At 62.6% G+C, this 19,868-nt stretch overlaps 1 protein-coding gene across 7 annotated transcripts in view; it reads left to right on the forward strand.

The window, feature by feature from the left end:
* Positions 1–16,534, forward strand: part of PLXNB2 (plexin B2) — a 29,985-nt gene extending 13,451 nt beyond the window's left edge. For 5 of the 7 annotated variants that reach the window (XM_064491334.1, XM_064491333.1, XM_064491332.1 and 2 more), the window contains 35 exons: positions 2,081–3,172; positions 3,504–3,686; positions 3,767–3,895; positions 4,607–4,707; positions 4,792–4,918; positions 5,322–5,475; positions 6,262–6,376; positions 6,450–6,558; positions 6,648–6,749; positions 7,201–7,293; positions 7,614–7,695; positions 7,773–7,933; positions 8,040–8,188; positions 8,385–8,493; positions 8,711–8,847; positions 9,024–9,194; positions 9,666–9,795; positions 9,880–10,107; positions 10,238–10,414; positions 10,560–10,699; positions 10,793–10,893; positions 10,990–11,219; positions 11,399–11,580; positions 11,966–12,032; positions 12,183–12,329; positions 12,977–13,133; positions 13,280–13,380; positions 13,459–13,543; positions 13,698–13,852; positions 13,927–14,087; positions 14,170–14,317; positions 14,789–14,853; positions 15,030–15,105; positions 15,491–15,565; positions 15,658–16,534. In XM_064491334.1, the coding sequence (XP_064347404.1) occupies positions 2,093–3,172; positions 3,504–3,686; positions 3,767–3,895; positions 4,607–4,707; positions 4,792–4,918; positions 5,322–5,475; positions 6,262–6,376; positions 6,450–6,558; positions 6,648–6,749; positions 7,201–7,293; positions 7,614–7,695; positions 7,773–7,933; positions 8,040–8,188; positions 8,385–8,493; positions 8,711–8,847; positions 9,024–9,194; positions 9,666–9,795; positions 9,880–10,107; positions 10,238–10,414; positions 10,560–10,699; positions 10,793–10,893; positions 10,990–11,219; positions 11,399–11,580; positions 11,966–12,032; positions 12,183–12,329; positions 12,977–13,133; positions 13,280–13,380; positions 13,459–13,543; positions 13,698–13,852; positions 13,927–14,087; positions 14,170–14,317; positions 14,789–14,853; positions 15,030–15,105; positions 15,491–15,565; positions 15,658–15,762 (5,532 nt within the window). In that variant the 5' untranslated portion in view covers positions 2,081–2,092 and the 3' untranslated portion in view covers positions 15,763–16,534. The remainder of the gene's footprint in view (positions 1–2,080; positions 3,173–3,503; positions 3,687–3,766; positions 3,896–4,606; positions 4,708–4,791; positions 4,919–5,321; positions 5,476–6,261; positions 6,377–6,449; positions 6,559–6,647; positions 6,750–7,200; positions 7,294–7,613; positions 7,696–7,772; positions 7,934–8,039; positions 8,189–8,384; positions 8,494–8,710; positions 8,848–9,023; positions 9,195–9,665; positions 9,796–9,879; positions 10,108–10,237; positions 10,415–10,559; positions 10,700–10,792; positions 10,894–10,989; positions 11,220–11,398; positions 11,581–11,965; positions 12,033–12,182; positions 12,330–12,976; positions 13,134–13,279; positions 13,381–13,458; positions 13,544–13,697; positions 13,853–13,926; positions 14,088–14,169; positions 14,318–14,788; positions 14,854–15,029; positions 15,106–15,490; positions 15,566–15,657) is intronic. The other 2 variants (XM_064491330.1, XM_064491331.1) reach the window with 2 other exon arrangements.
* The last annotated feature ends 3,334 nt before the right edge of the window (positions 16,535–19,868 follow it).

A 19,868-nucleotide genomic window follows, 5' to 3' on the forward strand; every position in this document is an offset into this window, starting at 1 on the left:
CTCCCACAGCCCTCTCAGGCCACCATCACCTCCTTGCTAGGTCCCTGCTGTCTCTCCTCCTGGACACCCTCCAGATAGCCTGTGGGTGGCTCCTCTCCTAGAGGCTTGTGAGGAGGGCATGTGGAGTCCCCAGGGGCCAGACCAGAACTGAGCACTCCAGGGTAAGGGGCTTCTGTGCAGAGGCAGGAGCTGTCCAGCTGAGGGCCATCTTCCACAGCCCTGTGACTTGCCTCTGCCAGAGTCCTGCAGGGGTTCTGGGGTGCAGAGGGCTTTGTCTGTAACCAAGAAGGGGCCACCTTTCTTCTTGGTTACACTTTCTCCAGGGGTTTGACGAAGCTTGTGGACACTCAGAACAGAGCCATGCCACGGGGCGGGAAGTGGTGGAGAACAGCCACACCTGGCAGGGAGCTTCCTAGTGCCCAAGCAAAGGAGGAAGCTGGATGGACATGAAAGTCACAGGGCCCATGAGAAAAAGCCAGCCCATTCCAGTAAACACAGATTTGCCCAGAGCCAGTGCCCCAAAGAAACGTTCCCCTCAGTCACAGAGCAGAGCAGACCCCGCTTTCTGCCTTCCTGGAGGAAATGGACACAGGGCAGGCTGTTGAAGGAGGAAGAGAAAAGTAATTGTTTCTTGAGGGAATAAGAGGGTATCCAGGGAGGTGGTGTTTAAGGTGGCCACAGGGGCATGCCAGCTCCTCTAGAGCTGCAGCAGGCTGTGGGGGAGTCTGGGGCGCCAGGGCCTGGATCCCTCAGTACCCTCTGCCATCGGGGTCTGTCCACCTGGGCCTGCGGCATGGACAGGGTTGCCCTCAGTGTCATGCCAGGCGTGGGCATCCCTCGGGGAGGTTTCACTGGGTCCAGGAATGAGGCCTCAGGCACACACTGAAAGGGCAGCCTGTAGTGGGGGTGGCAGAGGCCGGTACAGGATTCTGACCAGGACGGGGCAGGGTCTCGGGGGCAAAAGGGGTACGAGACTACGCCAAGGTAAAAGAGGCCTAGAGGCAGAGTGGCCTTGCCTGTTTCCCCAAGACCCTGTGTCCCTGAGCTGGGGAGAGAACCTTGCATGTTCTGGGTCCACTTGTGGGGCCTTTGGTCCTTTCTCCAGTTTGGGGACCCTTAGCCCAGCCTTGACCTTAGCAGCTCACTGCTCACACACACGGACACACACGTGGGCATGCCCGCTGATGTGGAGGCAGCGCCCTCTGCAGGCTCCGAGGTACCCTCCTCAGAGACCTGGTGGGCTCCAGAACGCTCTCCAAGGGATCGCTTCCCATGTGCCTCCATCTGAGGCTGTGCAGGGCTCAGGCAGGAGGGTGGATTGTTGCTGCCTCTTTTGCTGGTTCTGCAAGGGCAGGGGGGATGGAGGGAGGATTGGAGGGTTGGGGAGGTGGATGGGGAGGCAGGCTCTGCTGGGCAGGTGCACATGGGGTGCCCTCACTGATCTTCGCAGTTGGCCCAGCTCCCTTTCTGTTGTGGTACTGGTTTCTTCTCTCTCCTGTCAGATTGGACTGTGTGCTGAGAGTCAGGCATAGAACAGGTGTGTGATCCACCTGTTTGCATGTTCAGGGCCTGTTGGTCAGCTTGAGCCTATGCTCTGGAGACTGTGATCTGGGGGCAGTGCCCCACCCAGATCACCTGGAGCTCTTGGGGTCATGAGATGTGGGGGTGGGCATGTGCATGAATGCCTGGGAGGCTTCCTGGAAGAGGTGCTCTGTTGACTTGGAGGTGGGCCTGCAGATGCTTTGAGAATCTGGAGGTGGAGGCCAGGGCGCAGTTCTCTGGGGGCAGCCACACTTGTGCCTGAAGCATGCAATGGTGATGGCCTGCCCCAGTCATAGGTTAGGCTACAGGTTGAACTTCTGAAGGAGGACTGGGAGATGGTCTCCTTGGTGATGAGAGTGGGTGTGTCTGGCCCGACGGGCAGGGAAAAGACAGGGTGCCCAGGCACGCTGGGCAGCCACAACTGCCCCAGCTTGTGTTCTGGTCATTCAGGCAGGGTGAGGAACGCGGAGGGGGTTCCTGTGTGTGTGGGGGGGGTGCTTCCGGCTGGCGCTTCCCTGACCCTGCTCTCTTCCCACAGGTGCCGGGGGCAATGGCACTGCAGCTCTGGGCCTGGGCCCTGGCCCTCTTGGGCCTGGTGGGCACGAGTGTGAGCCTGCGGTCCCACAAGCTGGACTTCTTCCGCAGCGAGACAGAGCTGAACCACCTGGTCGTGGATGAGGCGTCAGGCGTGGTGTACGTGGGGGCGGTGAATGCGCTCTACCAGCTGAGTGCGGACCTGCAGCTGGAGCAGCAGGTGGCCACAGGCCCGGCCCTGGACAACAAGAAGTGTACGCCGCCCATCGAGGCGAGCCAGTGCCACGAGGCCGTGCTGACTGACAACGTCAATCAGCTGCTGCTGCTTGACCCGCCCAAGAATCGCCTTGTCGAGTGCGGCAGCCTCTTCAAGGGCATTTGTGCCCTGCGTGCCCTGAGCAACGTGTCTACGCGTCTCTTCTACGAGGATGGCAGCGGTGAGAAATCCTTCGTGGCCAGCAATGATGAGAGTGTGGCCACAGTGGGGCTGGTGAGCACCGCGGACCCAGGTGGCGAGCGGGTGCTGTTCGTGGGCAAAGGCAATGGGCCCCAGGACAACGGCATCGTCGTGAGCACCCGGCTGCTGGACCGCGCTGATGGCAGGGAGGCCTTCGAGGCCTACACAGACCATGCCACCTACAAGGCCGGCTACCTGTCCACCAACACACAGCAGTTTGTGGCTGCCTTCGAGGATGGCCCCTACGTCTTCTTCGTCTTCAACCAACAAGACAAGCACCCGCCCCGGAACCGCACGCTGCTGGCGCGCATGTGCAAGCACGACCCATTCTACTACTCCTACGTGGAGCTGGACCTGCACTGCCTGGACCCTGGCCACGCCCAGGCCCCCACCTTCGGCACCTGTCTGGCGGCCTCCGTGGCCGGGCCAGATGCCAGCAGGGTGCTCTACACCGTCTTCAGCAAGGATGGCCGGAGCAGCAGGGGGCCCCGTGCAGGCCTCTGCCTGTTCCCGCTGGACCAGGTCCACAACAAGATGGAGGCCAACCGCAACGCCTGCTACACGGGCACCCGGGAGGCGAGCCGAGACACCTTCTACAAGCCCTTCCACGGCGAGATCCAGTGTGGCGGCCACGGGCCGGTACGTGGCCTCAGCACACCCTCCCATGGGCTCGGACCACACACGTGTGGGTCTGCCTGTTGCCGCCTGTCCACGTTCCGCCTCCTGGTGGGGGCCCATGCATGGGGTGTCACTGCGGTCAGGTCAGCGTGAGTGGTCACGTGGCTACCACTTCTCCTGGGTATTGGTCCCACTGGGCACTGGGGGCTTGGAGCAGTGAGCATGTGGGTGGGGACCCTGCCTGCATGAGCTGGTTCTTGGGGACGTGTGTGGGTCCACAAGTGCTGGGAGGCATTGGGGGAGAGGCCTTGGGGCGAGGTTCTATGCCCACCGTTGACACCATGGTCCATAGGGCGCCAGCGAGAGCTTCCAGTGTGGCTCGGAGCACCTGCCCTACCCCCTGGGCAGCCACGATGGACTCACAGTCACAGCCGTGCTACAGCGTGGAGGCCTGAACCTGACAGCCGTGACAGTGACTGCCGAGAACGGCCACACCATTGCCTTCCTGGGCACCTCGGACGGCCGGATCCTCAAGGTGAGGCTCGGGGCTGGGGCAGGGTGGCTCCTGGAGAGGCCATCTCTGCCCTCACCACACACCTGCCTTCGCGCACACAGGTGTACCTGGCTCCAGACGGTAGCTCCACGGAGTATGGCTCTGTCCCAGTGGAGATCAACAAGAGAATCAAGCAGGACCTGGTGCTGGCTGCGGACCTGGCCAGTTTGTATGCCATGACCCAGGACAAGGTGGGCCTGTGGGCCTGGAGGAGGGCCCTTGAGGGTTCAGGCCTTTGTGAGAGGCCTGGAGGGGTGCAGAGCAGGATGGGAAGGGGCCAAGCCTCTTCTCGTTGGGTCCTGGCAGTGTCTCCAGCCTGTGTCTCTCGAGCACCTGCCTTGTCTTTGAAACAGTTTCTGTCTATTCTGTGTCTCTGCCTTGGCCCCATTCTGCCTGGAGGGTGGGTCAGTGCTCTGAGTGTGCCTCCCCCCAAAGGTGAACAGGGCATCGAGGGACCCCAAGCTGCTTCTGGAAGCGCAGATAGTGGGGAACATGGGTTAAGCCCTGCTGCTTATTGGGGTCAGGTGTAAGAACCCTTCAAAAGGGCCTTGGGAGCACCCAGGACGTCCAAGCACCTTTTATGGGGAGCAGGGTCAAAGGGCCTATGCTGGCACCAGGGGCATCACAGCCAAGGACTCCGCTGGTCCCCTGGGATCCTGCACCGTCAGATCCGGGGTCAGGCCCAGCCTTTCTGCTGGGGCCACAAAAGCCTGGCTGGAAGCTGCTGCTTAGAGCCCTTGCTAGTGAGCCTTGAGTTGGTGTTGTGGCTGTTAAGGCTTAGGAATAAAGGTGGGATGAATCCAGTGATCCCAGAAAAGTCTGAGGTCCAAGGGATGTTCTTTGGGCTGCTGGCCTGTCACCTCTGGCGGTCTTGGTCCCACTCACTGCCCTGGTGCCCTCAGGTGTTTCGGCTCCCTGTGCAGGAGTGTCTGAGCTTTCCGACCTGCGCACAGTGCCGCAGCTCACAGGACCCCTACTGCGGCTGGTGTGTCGTCGAGGGACGGTGAGCACCCAGGGATCTAGGGGGTGCAGCCCCATCCTGGGGGCTGACAGGTGCCAGGACTGAAGCTGCCCCCTGTTCCCCCAGGTGCACCAGGAGAGCTGAGTGCCCACGGGCTGAAGAGAGTGGCCACTGGCTGTGGAGCCGGGATGAGTTCTGCGTGACCATCACCGGGGCCCAGCCACAGAATATGAGTCGCCCAGCCCAGGGGGAGGTGTGTGGTGAGGCGAGGCCGGGTAGAGGCAGGGCTGCTGTTGGCCAGGGGCTGTTGGGGCAGTGGGAGACCCCCACAGTCCACCTCCTTGCTCCTGGCTTGGGCTCTGGGTGCTAAGCTGGGGGACAGGGACCCCATCCTTTTTGGGTCCCCTGGCCCCTTTGACCTGGGGTCTCCTGAGTATCCAGAGCAGACCCAGACCCTAGTCCAGGAGTTGCTCCGGTGACCACATAGGGACCTGTTTCAAATGAAATGGAGTCAGGTTCTAGAGGCTTCTCCAGGGAGGAGGGGTGCTGCGGGAGAACGGCCAGATGGCAGGGGCTCTGGGTGGGGGCAGGAGGTTCCCCTGCACCCCGAGGCTGGGCAGAGGGCTCCTGGTGTGAGCCACATGGCCCTTCCCCAGGTGCAGCTGACCGTCAGTCCCCTCCCAGCCCTGAGCAAGGAGGATGAGCTGCTCTGCCTCTTCGGAGACTCTCCGCCTCATCCTGCCCGTGTGGAGGGGGGCGCCGTGGTCTGCAAATCCCCAAGCAGCATTCCTAGCACGCCGCCTGGCCAGGGTGAGGCCCCTGTTCTCTGGCCACTGGAGGGGCACTTCCTTTCTCTTCACCTGGGGCCACATGCACCCACTTATCAAGCCTGGTCCACAGGGTGCAGGCTGGGGTGGAGAACGGGTGGACAGGGTGGAGGCCCACCCCCAGCTCCGATCCTGGGCTCCCTGCGCTGTGTAGGGTGCACACGGTCACTTCCTGGCCCCCATCCTGAGGCTGACTCCTGAGCCCTTTGATCCTGCTTCTGTTATGCATTCTTAGCACGACCTGGGTCCCAGGCCCTGGGCGTCTGTGCAGAAGCCCCTTGCCCATCCCCACCCTGTCCAGCTTGAGACAGGTGGGGCAGTGCCCAGAGGCCAGGGCAGGCGCTGAGCATTCGGTGCCAGAGGAGGATGGTGCACTGGTGAAGGCGGGGGCCATGCAGTGACGTGGCAGAGACCTGGCAGGTGCTCTGCCCCAGATGCCAAGGGACAGAGAGGTCCCGACAGCACAGACCCTGGGGAGCAACATGAACCCATCCCGGCACCGACGCCGGGAGCTGAGCTGAGATCTGATAGCCGTGGCTGGCCAGGCTGAGCCCGAGTGCCAGTTGGTGGGCAGCCCGCAGAGCCCCACTCACACTGTGGACTCCATACGTGGCTTCTGGTTCTCTGCTCAAGAGCCCATTGGTAGCTCCAGTGGAGAGAGGAGTTGTGGCCAGAGGAGGCCCGATTCCCACCTTCCTGTCCCTGTGGTGCCAGCCTTACCCTGCACCCTGTGGCCCTGCCTGACACTGTCCCCACCTGCTATCTACAGATTACGTGGCTGTGAACATCCAGCTGCTCTTCAGACACGGCAACATCTTCCTGACCTCCCACCTGTATCCCTTCTACGACTGCCGGGAGGCCGTGAGCCTGGCGGAGAACCTGCCGTGAGTGCTGCAGCCCCCCGCCCCCTGCCCCCTGCCCCCAGGACCTGGCACTCCTCACCACCCTCTCCTCCAGGTGCATCTCCTGCGCCAGCAACCGCTGGACCTGCCAGTGGGACCTGCACCACCACGAGTGTCAGAAGGCCTCGCCCAACCCCGAGGACAGCGTCATCGGTGCCCACATGGTGAGGGGGTGCCGTGCGGGCCGTGCAGTAGCCAGACTGCTCAGCCACGGCCAGGCAGCGCCTGACCAGCTTTGCCCCACCCTCTCCAGGAGGACAACTGTCCCCACTTCCTGAACCCCAGCCCACTGGTCATCCCCATGAACCACGAGACGGACGTGACATTTGAGGGCAAGAACCTGGACACAGTGAAGGTGGGCAGTCTGTGGGACCCCAGCCTGGGGACAGGGACCGACCAGTGCAGGCAGGCCTGGGGGTCCCAGCAGGGGCCGTGCTGCCTGGCTGATGGAGAGTTGTGGGGCTAGTTCAGAGCATCCTCCTGCGACCAGGAGCTGAGTGCTGGGGCCCCACCCAGGCTTCCCCTGGCTCAGGACCCAGCACATGGAGGAGTCAGGGAGGTCTGGGAGGGCACTGGGGCATTTGGATGGGCCTCGAGAACATAGGCAGAAAGGAGATAGAGAGGTTAGGGTGGGACAGAGAAGGGCTGTGAGCTTGGGGTTGGCCATGCTGTGGCCTGTCCGGGAGTGGCCGAGCAGTCAGTTGGGATGAGAGTGCCTGAGCTGACCTGGGAGCTGTGTGGGGCCTGGGGTGGGCATGTGGGATGGGCTGGCCTGTCCAGGGTATCCTGAGCAGCCTGTCTGGCAGGGCTCCTCCCTGCATGTAGGCAGTGACCTGCTCAAGTTTGAGGAGCCAGTCATCATTCAGGAGCCAGGAACCTTCTACTTTCGGACCCCAAAGGTATGGCTTTCATGGTGGGCAGGCCAGGCTGCTGGACCCCAAGGGTCGGGCCAGGGGGAGGCTCACCACGCCGCCCTGCCGAGGAAGCAGTGGCAGCCAGCCAAGCAGGTGTAACCTCAGAGCAGCCCTGTGTCCTCCCATCTCCCTCGAATCAACATAATCCTTTGTAGCTCTGAGAGTCCAGCTTCCAGCTTCCTGGAGTCCTCCCCTCGCTGCCCCTTGGCCGTAAGAGGACCACACTGGCCATTGTGGGTGTGGTGGTCACCCTTTGGGGGTTGGGTGGGAGCAGGGAGTGCAGCGTGTCCCCTTGTGTCCCCCAGCTGTCCCATGACGCCAACGAGACACTGCCCCTGCATCTGTATGTCAAGTCCCACGGCAAGAATATCGACAGCAAGCTCCAAGGTGGGTAGGGAGGCAGCCGGGCTGTGGGGTGTGGGGAGCAGGGCGGCCCTGCCGACTGCCAGCTTCTCCCCCGACAGTCACGCTGTACAACTGCTCCTTCGGCCGCAGCGACTGCAGCCTGTGCCTGGCCGCCGACCCCGCCTACAAGTGTGTGTGGTGTGGTGGGCAGGGCAGGTGCGTGTATGAGGCCCTGTGCAGCAGCGTCACCTCCGAGTGCCCACCGCCCGTCATCACCAGGGTGAGCCACCCTCCCTGCCCCGGCGGGGAGGGACTCCAGGGCTCCAGCCCACCTGCACATCCCAGCCCAACCAGGCCCCCGGTCAGCTGGGCTCTGCCAATTTCAGATCCAGCCTGAGACCGGCCCGCTGGGCGGGGGCATCCGCATCACTATCCTTGGGTCAAATTTGGGGGTCAGAGCGGACGACGTGAAGAGGGTCACTGTGGCTGGCCGTACCTGCGCCTTTGAGCCGGAACGGTACTCTGTGTCCACCCGGTGAGTGGACAGCCCACGACCAGGCCCCAGTGGCTAGGCCAGTCTGTACCTCGGGGGGGGCCAGGTGACCGGGGGGTGGAGAGGAAGGACGTGGTCCAGGTGTGTGGGTGCTCAGGGTTTGCACACCTGCTGATGTGCCAGTCCGGTGGGGCCTGGGGAGGCCCTAGGGTGAGCCGCTTGCCCGCCCCCTGCCTAGGATTGTGTGTGCCATTGAGGCTGCAAAGGAGCCCTGCACAGGGGGCATCGAAGTAGACGTCAGCGGGAAGCTCGGCCACTCGCCTCCCCACGTCCAGTTCACCTACCAGGTAAGTGCCTGGTCTGGGGGCCCAGGTGGGCCTCACAGTTGGTGGGAGATATGGGTGGGATCTGGCCTTGGAGGGCCCCAGGCTGACTTGGGGGATGGCCAGGCTGTGCCCCTGCCTCCTTCTGACCACATTTGTTGCCTGTCAAGGCCTGGGAGGGAGGAAGGGCAGCAGCCCTGCTGCCCCTACCCTGAGCCGAACACACCTGTCGCCCTTCTAGCAGCCCCAGCCCCTCAGTGTGGAGCCAAAGCAGGGGCCACAGGCGGGTGGCACCACTCTGACCATCAACGGTACCCATCTGGACACAGGCTCTGAGGAAGATGTGCGGGTGACCCTCAACGACGTCCCTTGTAAAGTGTGGGTGTCACCCACAGGCTGGTGAATCCCTCATCTGCCCTGGTCCTGGGGACCGGGTGGGGGTCCTCTGGCCATGGCACACACCTCAAATGCTCCTCTGTCCTGAACAGACCCCCGGCCTGGGGCTGGTTGGTCCCAGGGTGGGGTAGATGTTGACTGGCAATCCCCACCCCCAGGACGCAGTTTGGGGTGCAGCTCCAGTGTGTCACCGGCCCCCAGCTGGTCCCGGGAGAGCTGTCCCTGAAGATTTCCTACGGGGGCTCCGAAGTGGAAAGCGCTGGTGTCACCTTCACCTACCGTGAGAATCCCGTGCTGCGGGCCTTCGAGCCGCTGCGGAGCTTTGTCAGGTGTGGCCGCTCCCTCCCCACCGGCAGGCGCCCCCACTCCCACACTGCCTGCTACACCTGCCCCATCCAGCTACTTCTGAGGCACCCTTTGCCCACTGGGCTTGTGAAAGAAAATGTGGTGCAGCTGGTCTGGGTGGCAGGAGGCCTCCAAAAGTCCCCAGTGTACCCCCAAATCAACTGCCTCCTAGAAACCCCTTTGTCCAGCTTCTGACAGTCCACGGTGGCTGTCCTGTCACCAGCTCTGAGCACATCCAAACCCTGCAGCAGGCTGGGCTCACACAGACCTGCATGTGTGCCCCAAAGCAGGGTGGGGTTGGGGACTCCATGCCCTGCCCTCTGCAAGCCGCCACGTGGCCAGAGTTGAGTTGGGGAGCTGATGAGACAGCGCCTTGCAGGGCACCTGCTCTGAAGCTGGCTGGACACCTCCCTGGCCCAGTCATGCCCACTCAGGTGCCCCTCCCTGTCTCCCAGTGGTGGCCGGAGCATCAACGTCACCGGGCAAGGCTTCAGCCTGATCCAGCGGTTCGCCATGGTGGTCATAGCCGAGCCCCTGCCGTCCTGGCAGCGGCGGCGGGAGGCCGGGCCCCTGCAGCCCGTGACGGTCAGTCCCGGTGCCGGCTGTTGGGAGTGTGTCAGAGGGGTGTGGCCTGTGCCAGGAGCCTCACGGCCCTGCCTCGGTTCCTAGGTGGTGGGCACGGAGTATGTGCTCTACAACGACTCCAGGGTCGTGTTCCTGTCCCCGGCCGTCCCCGAGGAGCCCGAGGCCTACAACCTCACAGCACTTGTTCAGATGGACGGGCACCGCGCCCTGCTCAGGACCGAGGCTGGTGCCTTTGAGTACGTCGCCGACCCCACCTTCGAGAACTTCACTGGGGGCGTCAAGAAGCAGGTCAACAAGCTCATCCACGCCCGGGTGAGGACCAGCGCAGCCCCCCGGGGTCAGGCCCTGAGTGGGCATGTGTAGGGGAGCAGCTCGGGGTCTGGGCTGAGCTGGTCCAGGCAGCCCTGCCTGCCCCTGGTCACTGTGACCCCCTCCCCCACAGGGCACTAATCTGAACAAGGCAATGACTCTTCACGAGGCCGAGGCCTTCGTGGGTGCCGAGCGCTGCATCATGAAGACACTGACAGAGACGGATCTGTACTGTGAGCCCCCGGAGGTGCAGCCTCCCCCCAAGCGGCGGCAGAAGCGGGACACAACCCACAACCTGCCTGAGTTCATTGTGCGTGTCGGCTAGGGGAGGCGCCAGGGCTGAGCCCGGCCGGGGAGGAGGGCGTGGGGAGCATTTGAGGTGTGTTAGTGGTGGCTCTGGGTTTTCCTGGTCTTAGCCACACATCTGCCCTTGCTCAGTCCACCTCTCAACGCAGGTGAAGTTTGGCTCCAGGGAGTGGGTGCTGGGCCGCGTGGAGTATGACACGCGTGTGAGTGATGTGCCACTCAGCCTCATCCTGCCGCTGGTCATCGTGCCCATGGTGGCTGTCATCGCTGTGTCTGTCTACTGCTACTGGTGAGCCCCTCCCCCGTAGCCTCAGCCCCTCTGGCCACACCCACCAGCGGGCACAACCCAGGCCAGGTCCCAGGAGCTTCCCTGTGCCCCCAGGAGGAAGAGCCAGCAGGCGGAGCGCGAGTACGAGAAGATCAAGTCCCAGCTGGAGGGCTTGGAGGAGAGCGTGCGAGACCGCTGCAAGAAGGAGTTCACGGGTGGGGGTCCCGTGGGCTCGGGCTGGAGCGCTGGAGGAGGGCCGGGAGGGGCGGAGGAGGGCGGGGCCCAGACGCCTCACCCCGGCCTCCCCCCAGACCTGATGATCGAGATGGAGGACCAGACGAACGACGTGCACGAGGCGGGCATCCCCGTGCTGGACTACAAGACCTACACCGACCGCGTCTTCTTCCTGCCCTCCAAGGACGGCGACAAGGACGTGATGATCACGGGCAAGCTGGACATCCCTGAGTCACGGCGGCAGGTCGTGGAGCAGGCGCTCTACCAGTTCTCCAATCTGCTCAACAGCAAATGCTTCCTCATCAACGTGAGCGGGGCGGGGCTGTGATGTCACGGGGGGCGGGGCTCCGTGGTGGGGCGGGGATCGCGGAGCAGGAGCAGGGCTACAAGAGGGCGAGGTGTCTGGGGCAAGCAGAGCTGAGCCGAGCTCGCAGCTCGGAGACTATGCCCTCTGTGCCTGATGGGCTCCAACCCGCGCCCCTGTAGTTCATCCACACCCTGGAGAACCAGCGTGAGTTCTCAGCCCGCGCCAAGGTCTACTTTGCGTCGTTGCTGACTGTGGCTCTGCACGGGAAGCTGGAGTACTACACGGACATCATGCGCACGCTCTTCCTGGAGCTCATGGAGCAGTACGTGGTGGCCAAGAACCCTAAGCTGATGCTGCGCAGGTGTGTGGGGAAGGGCAGAGGCCGTGGGGGTGGCGGTGAGGCGGCACGGGCTTGTCTGTGTACCTGGTTTGCGGGCTGGTGCCACCGGTGCAAGTGAGTGGGGATGGGGGAGGCAGGAGCAGCGTCCCTTCTAGCAGGTGGTCCTTGCTGGTCACCAGCTGCCCTCCATTGTCATCGGCCCTCTGTAGGATGGGGAGAAGGATGAAATGGCCACCCTCGGGGACCTGGGAGATTGGTCACTGCAGGCTGTAGTGTACATCCCAGTGGAGGCCCAGGGCCTGGATGGAGGCTGGGCTGCAAATGGAAGTGGTCTGGGTACTTGGAAGAGCAGGCTGGTCCTAGGGGCACTGAAGGGTTGCTCAGTACAAGGCGTCTGCACCTCCAGGTCTGAGACGGTGGTGGAGAGGATGCTGTCTAACTGGATGTCTATCTGCCTGTACCAGTACCTCAAGGTGGGTTTCACAGGCCTGGCCGTGGGGTGGGGTGGGGTGAGGTGGTACTGTAGCCCGCAAAGTCCACCCCGTGTCCACCTGGATGGGTTTGCTCCCTGTGCTGGCATGGGTCAGTCCCGTCCAAGGCTCCGCTGCCCTGCGTTGCTCCAGGACAGCGCTGGCGAGCCGCTGTACAAGCTCTTCAAGGCCATCAAGCATCAGGTGGAGAAGGGGCCAGTGGACGCCGTGCAGAAGAAAGCCAAGTACACCCTCAATGACACGGGGCTGCTAGGGGACGACGTGGAGTACGCACCCCTGGTGAGCGCCTGGGGCCAGGGGGGCTGCTGGGAGACCTCAGGGCCAGGCTCCAGGCCAGCCTCCCGACCAGAAGCTGTGCTCATTTCACCTCCTTCATGGACTTGCATGAGAACATACTCCCTTGTGCTGGGCCCACTCGTGTCCAGGGAGGGTCCGGGTCCTGGCACCCCAGCAGGCTTGGTCCTTAGAGAGGCTGTAAGTGTCATGACCCCAAGCCATCTGCCTCCTGGGTGCCCGGCCTGCTGCAGCGTGTGTGGGACCTGGGCACACCAAGTGTGTGGTGGTGAGCGCATGCTCACTGGGCACGGGGCGGGGCCATGGGACACCAGAGCGCTGGGTTCCAGGGGAGGCCGGGCTGTGTGGGCTGTGTGGGCTGTACGTGTGCTCCCGTGATAGCTGTGTATCATGTGATACCTAGGAGCGAGCAGTCCCCTGAGCTGTTCCTCTGCCATCTGTCCTGCTGAGCCAGGCCAGGCAGCACAGGGTGAGGCCCTGGGTGCTGTGATGGCTCAGGACCTATACCCCCTCCCCTGCCCTGCCAACCTGAGGGTGTAGCCGTCAGGGGAGGCCCAAAGCTGCTCCCACGTCTGTGGCAAGTGAGGGCAAGGGGCCCTCCCCAACTGGCCTGTCATTGTCACCCCCGGCAGACAGTGAACGTGATCGTCCAGGATGAAGGGGTCGACGCCATCCCCGTCAAGGTCCTCAACTGTGACACCATCTCCCAGGTCAAGGAGAAGATCATCGACCAGGTGTACCGCACGCAGCCTTGCTCCCGCTGGCCCAAGGCTGACAGTGTGGTCCTCGGTGAGCAGTTCCTGTGTGCCTGTGCCCTGGAAGGGTACTGCCTTTGGAACCCTGGTCGGCCAGGTTGAGTGGGAGGTCAGCAAGAGGGAGCCCGGGTGGGACAGTCTGTGGCCGGGTTCCCGGAGCTGGGCCATGTCATCCCACAGAGTGGCGTCCTGGGTCCACAGCCCAGATCCTGTCAGACCTGGACCTGACCTCTCAGCGGGAGGGCCGCTGGAGGCGCATCAACACACTGATGCACTACAACGTGAGTGCGGGTGTGGGGGGGCCGGGTTTCCTGCTGAGATCACGGCAGGAGGCCTGCCCTCATGACTGTGTTCCCCAGGTCCGGGATGGAGCCACGCTCATCCTGTCCAAGGTGGGGGTCTCCCAGCAACCTGAGGACAGCCAGCAGGACCTCCCTGGGGAGCGTGAGTCCCTTCTTCTTGTCCCTACCCTTCTGGCTTCTGGAGGCCATTGTGAGCCAGTGTCCACCTGGTTGCCATCTGGGGGGAGCTGCTGAGCCTAGCACAGGACCCCGGACCTGGGCTCCAGCCCTCATCCTCCAGCGCCCGCTCCCCACAGGCCATGCGCTCCTGGAGGAGGAGAACCGGGTGTGGCACCTCGTGCGGCCAGCAGACGAGGTGGATGAAGGCAAGTCCAAGCGTGGCAGCATGAAGGAGAAGGAACGCACCAAGGCCATCACCGAGATCTACCTGACGCGCCTGCTTTCGGTCAAGGTGGGTGTGGAGGGTGCGGGCGGCAGCCCCGGGAGGCACCGGCCTGCGTGCTGAGCCCCCTTCCTGCCCCGCAGGGCACGCTGCAGCAGTTCGTGGACAACTTCTTCCAGAGCGTGCTAGCGCCTGGGCTCGCCGTGCCGCCCGCCGTCAAGTACTTTTTCGACTTCTTGGACGAGCAGGCGGAGAAGCACGACATCAAGGACGAGGACACCATCCACATCTGGAAGACCAACAGGTGCGGGCTCCGCCCCACTGCCCGCCCTGCTCCAGTGTCTCAGCGGCCCCTCACTCCCTGTCGTCCTGTCGTCCTGCCTCAGTTTACCCCTCCGGTTCTGGGTGAACATCCTCAAGAACCCCCATTTCATCTTTGACGTCCATGTCCACGAGGTGGTGGATGCCTCCCTGTCGGTCATCGCGCAGACCTTCATGGACGCCTGCACACGCACAGAGCACAAGCTGAGCCGCGTGAGTGCGCGCTCTAGACGGGGTGGTGGGAACAAGGCTGGACCGGGAAGTGTCGGGAGGGGGCAGGGAACATGGTTGTGATGGGGGTGAGGAAGGCAGTTTGGGACATGCCAGGAGGTTTGGGATGTGGATCTGCACATTTGGGGCTGGAACGGGGGAGGCAGGTGTGGGGTACCTGGGCTATAGGAGGCAAAGCTTGGGAGGTCCCCTGGGGAGTGGCCCATCTGGCAGCCTGGGACCCCGTTCTCCTTCCCCTCCCGTGGGAAAGAAAAAGTGAGTTTTACTACAGATTACAAAATGACAAAAGCACAAGGAGTTCCTCTCAGGTCTATGGCCAGGCTGGGGCACCTACCCAGTTGGACCCCGCCCCTTGCACCCCCCCTTCCTCTGGGTGTCCTGAGCAGGTGAGGGCCCGAGGGCAGGGGCACCAGCCATCTTGGCCTAGGCATCACTTGGCTCCAACCCCCACAGGACTCTCCCAGCAACAAGCTACTCTACGCCAAGGAGATCTCCACCTACAAGAAGATGGTGGAGGAGTGAGTGACCCCTACCTCGCTGGCCAGACCCTGGCTGCCCACCCTCAACCCCCACCCAGAGGGGACCGGGGTGGTGCAGGCTGTGATCAGAAGGAGGGCCCCGGGGGTAGTAGCTTCAGGTCCTGCTTCCGGGAACCACTGACCCTCCCCTCCTTGTAACTCCCCCTCCTCCACAGCTACTACAAGGGGATCAGACAGATGGTGCAGGTCAGCGACCAGGACATGAACACACACTTGGCAGAGATTTCCCGGGTAAGGGGGCACAGGGCATACTAACCCCTGGGGTTAGCCCTCCACGCAGCCCTGAAGGCCTCCTCTGAGCGGGGCAGGAGACTACACTGCGGGGCCGGGTGAGGCTGTGCCCACAGGAGAGAGAACAGAGCTGGGACCAGAGGGGCTGGCACCTGTGTCTGACCAGGTGTGCTGGGTTGGGTGGTGGGGAGGTTGTGAGCTGCTCTGGACCAGCCCTGTTTGCCGTGTGTCTACGTGGTTGGCAGTCTGTCTGTCCACGGCACCCTGTGTGCCTGAGTGCTCTGATAGTAGGGCCCGCCTGCATGGTGCCACTGTCACAGCTCCCTGCTCCCGTGGGGAATGGCCTCCTGCCCGTGGGGTCACACAGCCCTCCCCATCCTCCCAGGCACACACGGACTCCCTGAACACCCTCGTGGCCCTGCACCAGCTCTGCCAGTACACGCAGAAGTACTACGATGAGGTAGGGGTCTGGTCCTCCGGGGATGGCAGTGCTCAGGCAGCCCCTTCCCTGGCTGTGGTTTGACATGATGCCCCCTGCCCCCTGCCCCCAAGATCATCAACGCCCTGGAGGAGGATCCCACCGCCCAGAAGATGCAGCTGGCCTTCCGCCTCCAGCAGATTGCAGCTGCACTTGAGAACAAGGTCACCGACCTCTGATCTCCAACCTCCACCATCACGGTCTTCAGGCACAGGTGTGTGCTGCCCAGTGCCAGGCATTGGGCAGCCCCTGGGGAGTGAGGCTGAGTCAGCAGCTCAGCCCTTCTCTCTCCAGCAGAGGAAGAGCCCCTGGGCTTCCAAGTGTGTGTGCGGCGGGGGAGCCCCAACCTCAGTGTTTCTAGCCACACAGCATCTTTCTGAGCAATAGTGCCGAGCGCCCACCAGCACCAGCTCCCTCCTGCAGAACCAGCATCAGGTGTCTCCAGTCAAGTTTCCTGAGTGATTTTGAAAACGTGCCTTACGCCCCCGGCGACTTGCTGGGTTGCTGGGGGCAGTCGGGCCTCAGCCCCCCTCCCCGAACACCAGCAGCCGCCTCGGATACCTGGGTTTGGCCTCTTTGGATGGGGTCTGAGTGCCTGCGGCCCCCAGGACCTAGTGCCCAGACTGTGTCTGTCTGCCCCGCCAGGATGGGGGGCGGAAAAGCGGTACAATGCCTTCCTGACCTCGCTGGCCTGCCCCGCGGGGCGCTGGCACTCTGAGTAGACTCTGTGCTGCAGGCCCCACCTCAAAGGTCAAGCTGGACGTCAGACGTCGAGGCCCAGGCGGCCAGAAGAGGCCCAGCAGACTGGGGGTCCTGGTCTCAGCCTGTCAGACAGGCTGACCTGGAGGCCCTGCCTAGGTCTGGGGTGGCCAGGACCAGCTCCGCCAGGACAGCCCCCAGCCCTTTTTGTAAATCGTGTTAATTGTAAATCAAATACAGCTGTCTTTTTCACTCTGCTGGTTGGCTGGGTTCCTCCTAGGGCTATGGATCTGCTGTCCCCGTCCTCTTGTCCCCATTCCCGGGCCTGTCCTCACGGCCTCCCTTGCTGTTCACTGTCTGCCCTACAAGCTCACGCTCGGGGCCTGTGTGCCTCGCACCCCACACCCGGCAGTGCCTCACTTCCCTGGGCCAGGCCTGCTCACAGCCATCAGCTGCGTGCACACCTGCCCTGCTGCCCCAGGAGAACAGGGTGGTGTCGAGGGCTGGCAGGTGAGGGCTGGGGTTTGGGGAGGAGCCGGGTGGCGCTCCAGGCCTGAAAGCCATCTTGAAGCAGACAGCGGTTCTGGAGGGGGCGGTGAGGCAGTCCCGCCTGGCGGTGGGTTGGGCTAGCTTGGGCGCCATCTGGTGGCTGCATCCTCGTCTTCCCTTCCTCTTGGACTGGGCTGCTGGGAGCCCCTGGTGGCAGGGGTGGGCATGGCATGAGCTCTCTGGAACTTGAGCTCTCAGGGACCTTCCTGAACCTCACAGGTTTGGTCCACCTAGCACACATTTAGTAAGCCCTTACTGTGTGTAGCCCCCACTGGGCATGGGTGGTTCCTGGTGAGAGAGCCCTGTATCTCCCTGCTCAAGGCTGTGGGGCCATTAGGGTTGGCTCCTCCTGGGTCCTATGAACCATCCCAGGATGACTCAGGACATAAGTAGGATCCAAGGGTTGTGCACCTGAGGGCGAGGGGCAAGTTTGGTGATGTGGGAGGGAGGGGGCTGTCTCAGAGTCAAGCAACAGGGGAGGGGGATTGCTCCCAATCCCCAAGTTGCACGCAAGGCAGGAGCCATGAGAGATGTGCCACCCTGTGGCCATCAAGCACACGTGCCATGAGCACATATGTGCATACACACATGCAACATGAGTGTGTCGGGCTTGTCACTTGTTCATTCAACATGTCTTGTCCTGGGCACTGGGGACACAGCAGTAAAGGGGCAGAAATGGCCTTCTCTGAGAGAGCTCTTGTGCTTCAAGAATACTGACCCTAGCAGAAGAGGGATTTAGCGACTCCATAACAAGGAAGTGAAGGCCCAGCTTCAGATATGGCTGGATCCAGGTGCTCACATGTCTGGGTTTCATGTGACCTGCTTCCCAACGTGTGCTGCTTTATTCTCAGGCATTGGAGTTGCTGGTGGCAGGCAACCCCAGCCTGTGTCTCCTCTACTTGGGGCAAGCCACTGTGGCTGTCTCAGTGGGCTCAGCCTCAGTCATAAGTCACCCTGTACAGGGGCAGCCAATTTCAAGCCACAATGAACAAGAGTGAGTATCTCACACCTGGAAGGGGTACAAGGCCAACAACTGACATCCGCACCCCAGGGACCCCTGAAAAGACTGTGCCATGGCCCACACTAGGTTTCCCCCTTCCCAGAGGCCCAGCTAGTCAGGAAATCTGAACAAAGAACTGCAAAACCAGAACAGGGGTGGCGCAGTCTGGTGGAGTATTGTCCCTGGCGGGCAGGGTAAGTGGGAAGCTGAAGGCCTGGTTTCTAGTCTGAACCCCTGTAGGCCACTACTGCCTCCTCCCCACTGGCAGCCAGGCATGAAAATGGGGAAGAGTCTGTGAGACCTGAGACAGCCCCTTGGTGCAGGTCCAACAGGTGGGGTCCCCTTCCCCTTTGGAGCACAAGATTGTGAATGGCAGGGAGCTGTCCTTCCACAGGACCAGTGAAGGGGAGAAACTGGGCATGGATGTTGGGTGCAGAGGGTGGACAGGCCAGCCTTGAGTGGTCAGAATGCTGAGAAACCAAGGGGTGACCGTCCCTCTGTTTCTACTTCCCATTTTCCTCCCAAAGTGGTGGGACTGGGGAAAGGCAGGGGCAGAGGGGCAGGCGGCCCTGACGGCCTTTCCTTCCAGGTTGCAGAAGACAGTGCAAGACCACACCCTGCTTGCCTGCTAAGAGCATGAACCACCCCCGATCACGTGGCCCCTGTGACACAGCCAGACAGCGTTTTAGGGCATTTGTTCTGGCCTCAGAAGTGCAGGAGGCCAGTGCAAGGCCAGAAAGGGGGTGGCCCGGACCTCTGAAGAAGGGACAATGGACGTGGAGTCAGGGTGGGATCTTAGTATTTAGGGATGGCAGGCAATCACAGTAGAGAGTGGAAAATGACGAGGCTGGGGCGGGGCCCAGGGTTCAGGGCTCATAGGCGGCTCTTCTGCATCACCCCCATCCGTGCCCCATCCTCGCACCTGCAGGGCCTGCCACCCCTGCTCCTGGCCCAGTCTTCCTCACCTCCCTGCAGGACGACACTGTGAGAACGCGCAGCACAGTGAGAACAAACATCTGAAATCCCGTGGGTGGCCCTGCCCAGCCAGCCGCAGCCCTGCACCCACGGCCACCACCCTCCTTTCTGTTCTAAAGTCAGGACTGTCTGGAAGCTCTGCCCAGCTCCACCTGCCAGGCTCTGACCCTCCTGGTCACTCCCCTGCAGTATCACACCCACTCAACCCCAGAGGGCAACCTGGCTGAGACCTGTCTGCCCGGGCTTCCCTGTGCCCAGGGCAGGTTTGCTAAATGGTCAACACAGTGTGAAGGTTGTGCCTGGCACGGAGGCCGCTCCTCTCTGCTCTGCTCTGACCACTCACGGCTGGGATTTCAGGGGAGCCGTTGGGGAAGGCCTGCCGAGGCTGGCTCCCTTGGGTCGACAGACAACCCTGCCCCGGTGTGGGAGAGAGGAGCGGGCATGTGGGGAAAGGGCGGCCAGTCGCCATGGGAACGCAGCGGGTCCCACCCAGCCAAGGCGCAGACAAAGGCTGCTCCTCCCCCGGCGCGCGGCCGGTTCCCACGGCCCGCCGCTCCCTCCCGCCTCTTCCCCCTGCTTTAGCTGAAGCTCCATTAACTCCACACAAAACCTCAGCCTGCTTCGCACAGCCGGGAAAGGCGCTCCCAGCGCGAGCCTGGAGGAGGCCCGGGCCGGGCGACTACTGGCGGAGGGGACATCCGGCACTGCTCACCAACGCCGGCTCCCAGAGAGGAAACTGAGGTCGGGGGTGGCTCAGGACGTGGCCGAACTCATGCGAGTGGCTGAGACTGGGACACTGCTTCCTTTCTTATTCTAGGCTACCCGCCACCCGCACCTCCCCCTTCTGGTTTCCTCCGCAGGCAGATGTGTCTATTTGCCTAGTACTGCATTGACATGTTTTATTTTAATTTGGTTGCCAATATTTGAAAATCAGGAGATTTCAAATGAGAAGTCAGGTTTTCATTTGTTTTGAAAAAGTCGAAAGTCTAAGGTAGAGCACTCAGCCTGACTTCCTACTTTCCTGGGAGGAAGCAGCCCAGCCCCTCCCCACGGTTTCCCCAG

The sequence above is a fragment of the Camelus dromedarius genome, chromosome 11 (genome assembly GCF_036321535.1).
Source record: "Camelus dromedarius isolate mCamDro1 chromosome 11, mCamDro1.pat, whole genome shotgun sequence".
NCBI lineage: Eukaryota > Metazoa > Chordata > Mammalia > Artiodactyla > Camelidae > Camelus > Camelus dromedarius.